This window comes from Neltuma alba, unplaced genomic scaffold (assembly GCF_004799145.2).
Source record: "Neltuma alba isolate B1F8T4 unplaced genomic scaffold, ASM479914v2 tig00013469_pilon, whole genome shotgun sequence".
Lineage (NCBI taxonomy): Eukaryota > Viridiplantae > Streptophyta > Magnoliopsida > Fabales > Fabaceae > Neltuma > Neltuma alba.
In genome coordinates, this window is record NW_021637702.1 from 1 (window position 1) to 13,869 (window position 13,869).

The 13,869-nt window shown below is 32.2% G+C and overlaps 1 protein-coding gene, 1 non-coding gene and 1 pseudogene across 6 annotated transcripts; all 3 read left to right on the forward strand.

Annotated features, from left to right (window-relative positions):
• The first annotated feature begins 697 nt into the window (after positions 1–697).
• LOC114737601 (calmodulin-like protein 7) lies at positions 698–1,811 on the forward strand (annotated as a pseudogene).
• Positions 1,812–4,485: 2,674 nt separating this feature from the next.
• Positions 4,486–9,659, forward strand: LOC114737600 (pentatricopeptide repeat-containing protein At1g22830-like). Of its 5 annotated transcripts, none has more exons than XR_003739451.1 (3): positions 5,573–6,124; positions 7,399–7,485; positions 9,336–9,659. XR_003739451.1 is itself a non-coding variant. In XM_028925549.1 (2 exons), exons 1-2 carry the CDS (start codon positions 4,767–4,769, stop codon positions 6,196–6,198), a joined length of 399 nt encoding a protein of 132 aa, XP_028781382.1. In that variant the 5' UTR covers positions 4,486–4,766; the 3' UTR covers positions 6,199–6,701. The 5 variants fall into 5 exon arrangements, 3 of the variants coding, with proteins under 3 accessions (XP_028781382.1, XP_028781381.1, XP_028781379.1); XR_003739452.1 differs by lacking the exon at positions 5,573–6,124 and adding an exon at positions 6,706–6,957; XM_028925549.1 differs by lacking the exons at positions 7,399–7,485; positions 9,336–9,659 and adding an exon at positions 4,486–4,770 and having other exon boundaries at positions 5,804–6,701.
• Positions 9,660–11,873: 2,214 nt separating this feature from the next.
• On the forward strand, positions 11,874–11,945 carry TRNAP-UGG (transfer RNA proline (anticodon UGG)). Its single transcript has one exon. It is a non-coding gene; the product is annotated as a tRNA-Pro (tRNA).
• The last annotated feature ends 1,924 nt before the right edge of the window (positions 11,946–13,869 follow it).

A 13,869-nucleotide genomic window follows, 5' to 3' on the forward strand; every position in this document is an offset into this window, starting at 1 on the left:
TTTTTTTTATCAACGTACTTCGATTATTTGTCTCTTATATAAGAAACGGAGGGAGTACTATTTACTACTACTTTATAACAATTGACAACATTTAAAAAGCAAATAACAACATTTTTTATAGTCATTTTTATTGAGATTTTGAAATTTTAGAGTTTTTTTTTTTTTTGGATTTTCCCTTTAAAAGAGATACTCCCTCCTATCTATAAGCTTCAAATTTTAAGAGAAGTGTGGTCCGTTTATAAGCTTTAATTTAGGTCTGTCTTAACATTTAATACATTTCTTTCAATTTTACCATTATTATTTATTCTTTCTTATTTGTCATACTCTTCTTATCACACTTCCACACACACCTTCTCTTTCATCCGTTTTTTCATTTATTATAAGGACGCATTGGAAACAAAAATATATTTTTAACCTATTTATTGTTTTTAACTAATTTTAACTAATTATTCACTACCCATGAATTATTTATTTGAAGTTTATAATAAAAACAAGGGAGTATAATGTAATTTAAAATTTTTTTTAGTGATAACTTAAACGCTTCCCCAGACTTCTAATCGTTATTAATTGTATTACTAGGGTGTTTAAATATGACTGGTGTCGTCACCTTCAATACATTGAAAGAAAGCAAAGTTTCACGCGTTATTGTGGGATCATAAAGAGCCTCTCCACCAAACTCCGCGTTACTTTTTCAGTTTTTCTCTCCCATTTATTATTACCTTTAACTTCCCTTAATTCTCCTTCACTCCTAAATCTATCGTCTTCGTCTTCTTCCTCCTCCTCTTCTTGTCTGTATCCCTTTGACCTTACCCACAACATGTTGCTCGCCATGCTCTTCCTCGCACTCTTGTTCGTCGCCGGCCTGCTCGCCACACTATTTTACCCATCTCTTGTTCACTATTTCTCCCCCAGAAAACCCATTGAAGCTAGTCCAGCTGCTTCTTCTTCTGCTTCTGAAACTCGAAAGAAGAAGAGGATGACAAGTAAAGACGATGTGAACAAGGAGGAACTCCGAAGGGTGTTCGCGACGTTCGACAAGAACGGGATGGGTTCATAACGAGGCAAGAACTGAGAGAATCTCTGAGGAACATGAGGATTGTGATGTCGGAGAAAGAGATCAATGAAATTGTGGTGAAGTTTGATTCTAATGGAGATGGCTTGATTGATTTCGACGAGTTCTGTCTGTTGATTGAAGAGTGCATGGGAAGTGATGGTGAGGCTGATGGAGAAGATCAGAAAGAAGGAGCTGAAGAACAAGACGAAGAGAATCTGAAGGAGGCTTTTGGAGTGTTTGATAGTAACAAAGACGGCCTGATATCAGTGGAAGAACTGGCTCTGGTTCTGACATCTCTAGGGCTAAGGGAAGGGAAGAAGATGGAAGATTGCAAAGAGATGATAAAGAAGGTGGATATGGATGGAGATGGAATGGTAGATTTCCAAGAGTTCAAGACAATGATGAAATCAAGAAAGCTTGTCTTAGCTTCTTAATTAGTTACAACTTTCTGCTCTTCTTCTTCTTCTTCTGCAGATCTGGGATGATCACCAACGAAATTGTGTAAATTTATGTATGATGTTGTACGGTACATATAAGTGTTTGAATTTCCAACTTTGGATTAGATTAGATATATTGTCTTCTTTCCATTCGTCTCCTTTATTTTCTTGCTTTCAGTGTTATTCTTACGTTTCTGTTTTTCCCTTTTCTTTTGCTTTCCTTTCTTTTTTTGGGTTGGCTTGGGTAGTGTCTTGTAAGAAGATGCTTTTGTTATAGTTACTCCTCAGTGAAGGAATTAATTCAGGGGTTTAGTTTGGTTCAGTAAGATCTTAATTTATTTTACTTTATCCTAATTTTTTTTATCTGATACAATATTAAATACACACATGCACACGAACATGTCAACACAGGGCTCGGATAACATTAAGTGATATTAACTCAGATTATCATATTAAGTGATTTTTTTTTGCTTTAATTTCTTCTTCTTTTTTTTGGTTGGGTCGGATAAAATTCGTTAAGTAGATGCTTTTATAGTTTTATTGAGAAATTAAGTTAGTCAGGGGTATAATTCAGTTCTAAATGTAAAGTTTAAATTTACTTTATTTCTTAAATTTATAATTTTTTCCCACTTCTTTACTCAATAGGATAAATGTTAAAAAATGGGGAAGAGTTTAGAAGGATGGGCAGGAATTTCTTATAACTACCTTTTATTTGTTTGTTGTTGTAATGATTGCAAGTTCAACTAAGATATACTATAAGTGTATGTTTAAAGGCAAAGTTCCTCAGTTCTGTTTTAAAATTTTTAATTGAATTAAATTTGATGTCAGATTTTTATTTTTTCCACTCTTTAGTCTTTAGTCAACCCAACAGAAATTATTTAATTTTATCTACTAATTTTTGTTGTTGTTGGTGGGCCCATGTTTTACCTAGCGAATTAACTGATTTTGTTTAGGTTTGTGAATTGAAACGGTCGAGTGAATTCTGTCTAAAAAGTGGTTGGTCAAATAATTTAGGAAAAAACATAGATCTGTACGGTTACGCGCTTTCTTTATAAATATAAATATAAATATAAAATATAAAACGCATTTTGTATTATACTACCTCCTCTTTTTAATTTAAGAGCTGGTTGATTAATTTAAATAAATTTAAAAAATTTATTAAATTAGTTATTTATAATAAATACTATGTGTTATCTTTATTAAAATATTTTTACTAATCATGTCTATTAGTTAGAACTATTTGATAGAATTTTTAATATATGAAACTACTATAAGGACTACTTTAAAAAGAATAGATAAATATAATAGATAAAATAAATTGAGTTTTATATTGAGATCCGAAACTACAAAATATGTTTTATGTTTAGGACAAGAAAAATACTTTATTTACATTTCAGGATAAATAACTAAATATGCTAATGGTATGAAAATTTTTGATCTTTCAAGAGATTACTTTCGGCCCTTAAATAAACTTAAAAATTATTCATTTAAATTAAATTAGCTCCAACAAAATTTTTATATCCTACCCTATCACACAATTTGTGAATGAAAAGGGTAATCACAACTATATTTATATAAGTATGGTTTAAATTTAAATCCCAGCCATTAATTGTAGGCCAAAAAAAAAATCCCAACCATTAATTAAGCTCCAGCTAAGCTCTTCGAAGTACTAAACAGATATCAGTATAATAAAAACTGACTGCAAAAAAGTCTAATAAAAAATTGAACTCCCCCCCGTTTTCTTCTCCAAGAAATTGGGAAGATAAACTAATAGAATATTTTATTCATGATGTGAACTTTATATTAATGTCGATTGATTGTTGTTTGTTGATAAGGAGAATGATACTTAGGTCATAAGAGAATGGCTTAATTACAGTTAAGTACTGCCAATATTTTTCAGAAAATAAATTATAAATATCAATTTAAACAAAAGGAAATTCTCAAGTCTCCATAATAAATGGGTATTTAAATTTTAAATATAAGTCTCAACTTGCTGGCAAAAAAAATATAAGTCTCAATTTGAAATTGAAATTCTTTTGGCCAAAAAAATTCCAGTTTATAAATTTTTGATTAAATTAATATTTGCGTCTTATTTTTTAAAAGATTTTTGTTTCTGAAACTCTATCTATCATTAATTCAAGGGTTGAATTTCATTCAACTCTTTAACCAACTCTTTCAATCTTTAATATAAAATCTATTTAATTAATTTGATTATATTAAAAAAATTAGGTAAGTTAGTTAATTATAATAAATATAACATGTTTTTTTTCTAAAATATCCTAATAATCTTTTTCAATATATTATTTTCTTTTCTTACTTGACTATGGTTAAGATAGTATCAATAAGAGTAGTTCGAAAAAATTTTATTAATATTAAAAATAAATCTTATATTTAGAATTAAGATCAATTCCATAACTAGATCCTATTAAGATCCGGAGGAGTGTGCTTTTTTTTTTTTCTGCCTTCAACAACTTAGATTATTGCATGGTCCATTTTGCACCTTTATTAGATATATCCAACATCTAAAGTACTTTGTGATTCATATCATTTATATAAATAAGCCATAATTCTCTGGGTAACGAAAACAAAAAAAAAAGCCATAACTTTTACAACCTCTGCAGTTTGGAGTTTCATAAACAATAATAGTAGCATTTGAGTCTAACTTCCCAGCAACACCGTACTGTAACGTACGGAAAAAAACAAATGTAGGATTATTATGAAGTCTTAAAAAGGAAATTTAATTCTTAAGAAGTCCCAATAACAAATGATTATCATTAATACGTTGTTATTTCATATTCTAAAATTTGTTATTGTGTGCTCTTCATTGGTTGATTAACTTTAAGATAATTAAATTCTTTTGAGGATCTAAATGTAATTCTCCCAAAAACAAAATAAGATTGATATTTCCTTTTTAGTTCATATTCATTTGTGATAGATAACCATTAAAGGCGAATCGGTGGATGAGTAGAAATTGAGCGTGTCGCTGTGGATCCCTCAATCTTACTTTCTCGTTCATCTGCCATTTTGCGCGATCAATCCCTTCTTCCTCCTCTGCTTCGCGATGCAGCTTTGTGTGGATGTGGGTTCAGAGCTCCAAATTATGTTGCTTTCATTCCGTTTCTCAGACGCTTTCAGTCCCTTCGCCGTTGGTGTGGCTGTGAGCTTGCTCTCCCGTGACCACTGAAGTCGTCTCCTTGCTCTACTGCGTTTTTGGCTGACAATTCGTTGCTGTTCGCGCGCTTCATTTTTCTTGGGCCATTCTCGTCTTTTCTAAAATGGGTAAGCTCAATTTATTTATTTATTTATTCTTCATTGTCGTTGGTGATGTAGAATACTTGAATCGTAGGAATGAGTGGAATTGGGGGTTCGAAGAAGGGAAGAAAAATTTATCTAGTTAGTGAAGAAGATGATTTAAAGCCGTGTAGAACTTGAGTAGTGTTTTTAGTTTTGTATTGAAAAGAAACTTGCTCGTTTTGAAGCTTACCTTATAGTTGGGTTAGCCAGTGCACAATAACTGCTTGTTAAAATGCCTCTAGAAGAAAATATATATGCATATGAAGTTTTCAAAATGACGAAAAATGCTGTTAAGACAATTCAACCATGAAAATGGTGCAAAAATACATATAAAGTTTCTAAAATAGTACAAAAATGCATATGGAGTTTTTAACAGTTATGGCATTTTTGCATCATTTTGAAAACTCCATGTATACCATTTTTTTAGCCTACGTGTTTGGTAAACAGTCAATGTTGACTCAATGGTCATGACATTTTTGCATTGTTTTAAAAACTTCATGTATATTTTTACATTCAAAAAATGTTTATGGTGTTAGATGCTCATACCAAAATATTTCGTAAGTAGATTTACAACTTAACCCATTAACCAAACTGTTCTTCACTATTTACATTCTTAATGAAGCCATGCGGTCGGTTCTTATTTTATGCCGCCTTCAACGTTGTTTTCAGTGTCAAGAAATCAATTCTTGTCTCAAGTTTAAATGTTCATACCAAAATCATGGAAGCCACTCACTTGCCAAGTTGATACACAAACCGTTCCTGGTGATGGATCTATGATTGGGCTCTCTTCATGCATCTCTCAGAGAGTTTGTAAGATAGAATAGTTATCAAATGCATCTGGAGTATTTTCTCAAATCCAGAGCCATGCGTCTTCTTTTGGTTCTTTTGACCTTATATTACATCCCATTAGCACTCTTCTTTTATCTTGCATCAACCTTAAATCACTGCCACAGAGTAAGCAAGTTCATGTCCAGATTATTTCACTTGGTTTTGATTAACACCCCATTATGGTTCCTAGGCTCATCACTTTTTAATGCAAGTGTCGATCTTCTCGCTGATGCTCAAGTTGCTATCGAAGCCACTAATTTTTTGGACCCTTTACCTTGGAATTTGCTCATGTCGTCCAATGTTAGAAATGGACTTTTTCCAGAGGCTACTTCTGTCAGTAAGAAAATGATGAATAAGCAGGTTAAACCAGGCAATTTCACTTATCCATCTGTTCTCAAGGCTCGTGGTGAAGCGTTGGATTGTGTTGCTGGCGTGGAGATTCACAAGTCTATTGAAACGAGCTCTCTGGTGTGGAGTTTGGTAGTGCACAATGCATTGGTCTCCATGGATGGTAGGTTTGGGAAAGTGGAGGCTGCCCGTGATTTGTTTAATCATATGCCTGCGGATAGAGATTCTGTTTCATGAAAACACTATGATAGATACTTATGCCTTTAGGAATATGTAGGAGGAAGCATTTCAGCTCTTTAAAAGCATGTGCAAGGAGGGTGTTGAATGGCTATAATCACACGGAGCACCATTGCTGGGGCGTGCTTGTGAACAACCAATTTCAGGAGTTCACTTCTTTTGATTTCTAAAACGAGAATATCTATTCATCATTTAGTGTGTGTTTGGATCCACGATTGGATCTCGAATAAGTGGCTTTTAGAGTGTTAAGCACGTTTGGGCTCTGGTTGTTGTTAAGGGCCAAAAGTTGTTTGAATTTGGCTTTTTCAGAAGCTGCTCCCTTGCTTATGCTTGTAGCTAATGGTGCTTATGATGTTGGTAGGACTGTTATAACAATTATTGGTGGCTTAGAAAAATATTATTCTCTCTCCTCTTCCTCATATTTGTCTCGTGCTTCACGCACCTCCTCTGTCTTCGAGCTTGTCTTGTCGCCTTGTTAGATCAATCGCCAGTCGTGGTCGCCATTAGCGGTTCATGCTTTCCATGGCCAGCTTGTGCTCGCCGTGGGAAAGTCGAGGTCAATCTGTGCTCGCTGTTCTTCTACCCTTCTGGCTTCGTCAGCTCTGTTCTTAGCGTGTGGAAGTCGCAGTCGCTGTCTCCAACAAGTCTTTGGCATCGCTAGTTCATGCTCGTCGTTGTGTGTGGGTAGGTTGGCCTGAAATCATCTTTTCTTGTCAAATCTCCTCCTCTTAGGTCGCATGGGTCCCGGATTTGGTGCAGGTGAGCTCTTTTGCGGGACCTTTGACTACATTCACCAGATTTTTTATGCTTTTTTTTTTTTTTAACATTTGAAGCTATTCTGATGGGGAAACATATGAATAGGCATGTGGGGAAACAATTTGAATAACTACGTTTTTTTTTCCCCCGGATACGAAGACAAGTTAACAAACTTGAGAAAGAGTTAAACAGACAAGATAACAGTTTTCAATTGATGTTAATAATTCAATAATCCATCGCATATAATCGAAGTTGCTTGCTGATGATTTTTGGTGGAGCACTGGCCTTTCTGATGGTCGGATTTTGTCCTTTATAGTACTTATATGCTTAATTTATTTAATATATATTTGAACTGTCATTAATAACCTCTCTTGTTTAATTTAAATGTATATCGGTAAAAGTTGGTCTGTTTCCTTGAACATTTAAATCTTGTTGTTGCTGCAGGTATTAACTGAATACATTCTTGTCTCTGTAAGTAGTGCAGTCACAGTCACAGTAGCAGGGGTGGTCGAGGAGGCTGTCTCCGTTTTGGTATTCAACTATTGTTTTATGATTTCCATTTCTTGATGTGAATATTAATCATTGTTTCTTGGTAGGTTTTAATCCTTTTGTTTCTGTACTACCTGTCCTGAGTAAAACATGATTGTTCATGAAACAGTTGACATGAGTAGAACATGACGTGAAAACACAAGCATTCATGGAACCATTATATCAGTGGCTTACTCCATAATTGTGCTATTTTTCAAGAAATGCAAGAGTTTGTGAGAGAGATTAAGATGTCAGTAAAGATTTATTACTTATCATGCAAAAGGCTTCAATGGTTGATTAAATTCGCTCTAGAATTTTTCTTGCATGTCACTTCATGAGGTGATAATCCACGTCATTGTTTTACTCTTACCTATTGGATAAGATGATGCGGCAATTTTATGTGCTGATTTGTGTAGCTTTGCTTGCTTGAGATCCTTTGTTTGGTTACTCTTATCTGTATTATATTCCATAGAAATATGGACCATGCGAAAGGAAAAGCAACATGGGATGCATTTACGACTAAAATTTTTATCGATGTCTTTGCCAACCAAATATTGAAAAAGGAACGATAAGGCACAGCATTCACAAAGCCCGGCTGGAACAATATTGCAAAGATATTTAATAAAAGGAGTGGGAAATCTTATGACAAGAAACAGCTAAAAAATAGATTTGATATATTGAGGAAAAATAGAAGTTATGGGAATCATTGATGTCTGGAGAGACTGGCATAGGGTATGATGCTGCCACAAATACTGTGTTGGCCTCTGATGAGTGGTGGCAACAAAAATTACTGGTAAATATTTGTGTTCCTTGGGTTTTAATTTGGAATATTAGTTCAAACATAGCTTGATTATGGCTAATTCTATGAATGTGGGTGGACCCAAATTTCAAGAAGTTTAGACGTCAAGAGTTGATGTTTGCATCTGACTTGATGAAAATATTCAGAGATATTTTGGCTTCGGGAGATTATATGTACGCACCATTTGTCACACAACCTGAGCCAGCACCTACTATGCAGACTAACACAGAAAGCGAGGACAATGTTTATAGAGTCATGTTGGACCAAGAGGAAGGGTCGGGAGACAACAAAGACGAAAATTTTGGTGTCATGCCAATAGCCAATGTAGGACTAACAGATGATTTGGCTAGTTGTAACTTAAACAACCTTGCTGTTAGTAGATGAAATGGTTCAGGAAGCTATAGAAAGAGGAAGAGAGTGAGGCTTTTTATCGGAACAAGAATAAAAAAGTTGCTGCCTCTAGATAAATTGTTGACAGCCTTAATGTTGTAGTATCTGCTTCTAAGCAGCGAGCATCAACATTGAACAATGATCCCCATTCAATTAACAAGGTTTTGACACACCTGGCTAACACTGAGAAGCTTGTCTTGCTTTCGCTACGGCTTCGGTGGGTTCCCTTAACCAAGCCACTACCTATGAGTCTCCAGCTCATTCTTCAACAGGCATGAGGTTAGAGCCTCGAGCTCCTCCCACGATGATGACAATGAACCATATTATGAATGTGTTAAAATGGTTTCCCGGTTGAGGTAGGCTAGGAAAGTGTATATGTCACTTATGAATGATAAACACAAGTTGTTAAAGTGGTTGATACCGGCACCAGAAGACCCAAACACATGAAAGGGATTCTTGGTTGAGGACTTTATAATTTTGTCTTCATTATTGTACTTTTTTTAATATGAACTGATGTCTGTTATAAGAACTTAATTAATGAGTATGTAATATGAGTACGAAAATTTTGACTTTTTATTTGTGTGTTTGGTTTATTTGTTTATAACATGGAATATATTTATTTACTACTTACAATGTTTATGCTTTCTTCTCCTCCTAATTACAGGAAACATCATACAATGGCCAATTGGAATGCTGACTCACTGTGAAATGAAGATACATTGACGAATTGGAATAATGATTCATAGTGGAAGGGAGGGGATCAGGATAGTCATTTGGCATGGTTATTTGTTATAAATAATGAATTAACATAATATGAAGTAGTAGGTGCATTACTAGCATTAGTGAGTCATTATTATCAAAGGTATATGTGTGAATAGTACCGTAGAACTAGTGAGTAAACATGAAATTTATGGGTGTAAGACATTTTGACAGCTCACGATGATTGGCAACATCATGAAATAGTCAAAGTGGATAAAGATGTTTTCAACCTCTTATATGCTAAATTGGCAGAACATGGTTTATGCGAGTCTAAATATGTAGGTATTAAATAAATTGTCACTATGTTTTTAAACACGACTACACATAGACAATGCAATAGAATGATCTAGGAATGATTTTAATGTTCAGGGGAAACTATAAGTAGGCAGTTTCACAATGTACTACAAATTTGACTTAATCTATTAAGGGAAATTATTCAACCCTTAGATCCTACATTTCATGAACCTCATAGAAAAATTGTGCAAGATTTATGTTATTATCTATTTTTTAAATATGCAATAGAAGCAATTGATGCCACTTTTATACAATGTGTTTTTCCATTTGCAAAGTGAGACAAAATTATTGGTAGAAAGGATTCCCGTCACAAAATGTTATAATTATATGTGAATGGAATATGTGTCTCACTTTTGTGTTGTCAGGATGAGAGGGATCTGCACATGATGCTCATGTGTTTAACACAGCTATTGCAACTCTGTCTCTAAATTTCCCTTAGCCACCTCTAGGTATATATCTATAACCTTTAACTAAGCTAATTTTTAATTATTTATATTTTAATTAATTTCACAATGTCACAATAGTTTCATGAATCATTAGGAAAATGTTATTTGGTTGATGCGGGATATCCAACACTAAATGGATATCTTGATTCATATAGATCAGAGCGCTACTACCTTCTAAACTTCTGACAACAAGTATAACCAAGCCTTTAATTATTATCATTACAGTTTAAGGTGCACAATAGAAAGAACATTTGGGGTTTATAAGAATATATGTCAAATCTTACAAAATATGCATGGTTATGAGTTCCAAACACAAGTGTACATGGTATGTGCAACAATGGTGATGCATAATCTTATAAGGAGACATTCGAGCTTCAACAACTATTTCTTAGAAGTTGAAAATGATACTATAATTGGGGCAGATGATCACACTGAAGCTAGTTAAGCATTGTCTTCAAATGTAACATCACAGTTTTCATGGCATATAAATCGCGTCCATGACACAATCAAAAACCAAATTGTCCACAGTTTATCAGATAATTAATTATGTAATGTTATTTTGTTTAAGCTTGTCACAATACAATGAATTTTAATTTAAAAATATTTTATCTATTGAAATTATGTTTCACTTTATATTTACAATAACATTTTATGATATTTCTAATGTTTTAAAATATTTTTCAATCATGAAATTTTGCTTCTTCATACTAAAATAATTTAAATTCATTGTATTATGTAAATTTATTTTTTTTATTTTTTATTATTTAATAAAACTCATACTCATTTTGATAATTTGACAAACTAAACTTACCAATTTAAATTCATAATATTATGTAAATTTATTTTTTAATCATTTTTATTATTTAATAAAACTCATATTTATTTTGGTAATTTTACAAACTAAACTTACTTTTATTTAATTATAATTTCAACAACTTTTTATCCGATCTAACTTTTTACAAACTAATTTTTATAAAATTCAATCTAAACACAATCCACATCACCCAATTTAGTATCTGTTTGGGAGAGCAATTGGTAAGTCATAAGTAACTTATTTTCACCATAAGTACGTTGCAAAAAGTAGAACCTGTTTGGGAGAACTTCCAGGCCATCGCACTTAGGGGCCAAAAATGGATGGAAATGCTTGATTAATGTTAAGCTGGGGGAGGTAGCTTTTTGAAGTAATAATCGTGCTTATAATTATACTTGTCGGATTATTCTCTCATTCCTCCCATTATTTTTTCATAATCCAAATAACTTTTTATCAAATCTAACTTTTACAAACCAACTTTTATAAAATCAAATCCAAACACAATTTACATTACCTAATTTTACTTTTACCCAATATAACTTTTTCAAAAGTTAAATTGAAAATAAGTTTTTTTTTTTACCACTAATCCAAACTGACCATTAACTTTTATCCAATCTAATTTTTTCAAAAGTTAAATAAAAAACAAATTACTTTTCCTATCTCTAATCAAACGGACCCTAACTTAAGACTCTCCGGCACTGGATTAAGTGCGTGCTCCCGCATTGGAGCCCTTAAATTGGGAAAGGAGATTAGTGCCAAATACTGCCATGTGGGGGACTCTTTCAGGAGACTGAAAATCATGGAAATAGAGAGATGGGGAAGGGGCTATGGGGAAATGGGGATTGCTGAGATTTCTGACTATTCATTACTATCTGGCGCCAGTCAGCACATCGGGCATTTGGTCTAGTGGTATGATTCTCGCTTTGGGTGCGAGAGGTCCCGAGTTCGATTCTCGGAATGCCCCTTTTATCTCCCTTACTATCATTTTAGCTTCAACTAAAGCACCTCAAAGCATGTGAGTGCTTGTTGTCGTGCCTCACAGCGAAATGTTCGAAAGATACCATGAGATTTATGGTAATGTAAAATTGCATATGATTCTTATTCATTATGCATTAAACCCTTTTTGTTAAATTTTTTATGTATTAAAACTTGTAATTTGGATTAAAAAGCTTGTGTTCTTCCCTTAGACCTAAAGCTCTAAAATTTCACAGGCAAATTATAACTCGAACATCTATTATTTGGGAAAAGTAGCATGCATGATGGGTGTGTTTTTCTTTTTAAAATAGCGGCTGATTTATTTAAATTCAATATAAACGTTTCCTAGTTTACCCGTTATTGTTCTTAATATAAGACCTAATTGTTGAGTTGATTTTTGTTCTAAATATAAGACTTACCTTTCAAATTTATCACTTTTTCTTAAATTACTCCTATGGATACTCCCCCAACCATAATTAAGTTGAAAAGGGAGAGAGGATATTAAGAAAGATAATTATAGTATTTTAGGAAAAAAAAATGTCATATTTCTTATAATTAACTAACTTACCTAACTTCTTTAATTAATCAAATTAGTTAAATAGGTCTTATATTAAGAACAGAGGAGTATTATTTTTTAGGTTAATTAATCCGTAAGTCCTTATAGTTTCAACGAATTTTGAATCAGGTTCCTATAGTTTTTTTTTCTTTTTATTAGGTCCTTATACTTTTACCTTTTTTTTTAGTTAGGTCCTTGTATTTATTTTTCTTTTAATTAAGTCCTTATAATTTCACTAAATTTTTAATCAGGTCCATGTAGTTTTAATTTTTATTTATTAATTAAATAAAAACTTAATTAAATAGATTAATACTGAAATATAAAATATTAATAATTAAATTAAATTAATAATTATGTAATAAAAAAGTAATAGAATTAATTAATTCAGGAAAATTTTTTAGAACAATTAATTTTTTTGCTGAAAAAATTAAAATCATTATAATAATTCAATATCTTTAGAATATTATTGTTTATAAACTAATATTAAATAATATATACTATTTTATGTTTATATAATAGTACTATTAGAATTTATAAAATAAAGAATAAAAAATTCAGGGACTTAATTAAAAATAAGGTGAACTTATAAGGACTTGATAAAAAGAAAAATAAATATAAGGACCTAATTAAAAACAAGTGAAAGTATAAGGACCTGATAAAAAGAAAAAAAACTATAAAGACCTTATTCAAAATTAGTTGAAACTATAAGGAGCTGTGGATTAATTATCCCTATTTTTTATTTTGACAATTTTTTATATTTAAGTTTTATTAAAATAAGTGAAGAAATATTTTAAAAAATAAAAATAATATAAATACTACTCCCTCTGTTTCTTATTATAAGAGATGAATAACTGAATTATGTTGATAAAAAAAACAGTTAAAATTAGTTAAGAACAATCAATGTGTAAAATGTATAAATTTTTTCCAAAAGGCCCTCATTAATAAGGAGAGAGAGTATGAGAGAGAACAATGGTAAATTATTCAAAGAAAAAGAAGTAGGAAGGAGAGAGAGTGTGAGTTGGAGACAATAAATATGGATAAAATAGGAAATCAACACAAAAAAATAGAGACAACTTTTAAGTGTCTCTTATATATAGGAACATGCCATAAGCATCAAATATCTCTTATAATAAATAACGGAGTGAGTAATATTATTAATTAGTGGTGGAAGCTTTGGCGTGCTTCATGGAGTTAACTTGCTTGCTTTGAGCCACAAACATAAAAGAGTCTTCTTTACCAACAGCTATTGAGTCGAACAGAAGGAACTAGTCTTTTATAGCGTGATAAACTAAAATTTGAATTTCTGTTAGGAGAAATACCTGTATTTAGTATCCAATATTGTCTCGAATATGATTGT

Bases quoted from the DNA above. Each gene is read 5' to 3' on its own strand.
- LOC114737600 (XM_028925546.1), top strand. From the start codon at position 5,617: ATGCATCTGGAGTATTTTCTCAAATCCAGAGCCATGCGTCTTCTTTTG. The intron at 6,125-6,238 runs GTAGGTTTGGGA...AGGAATATGTAG, and splicing joins TGCATTGGTCTCCATGGATG to GAGGAAGCATTTCAGCTCTT.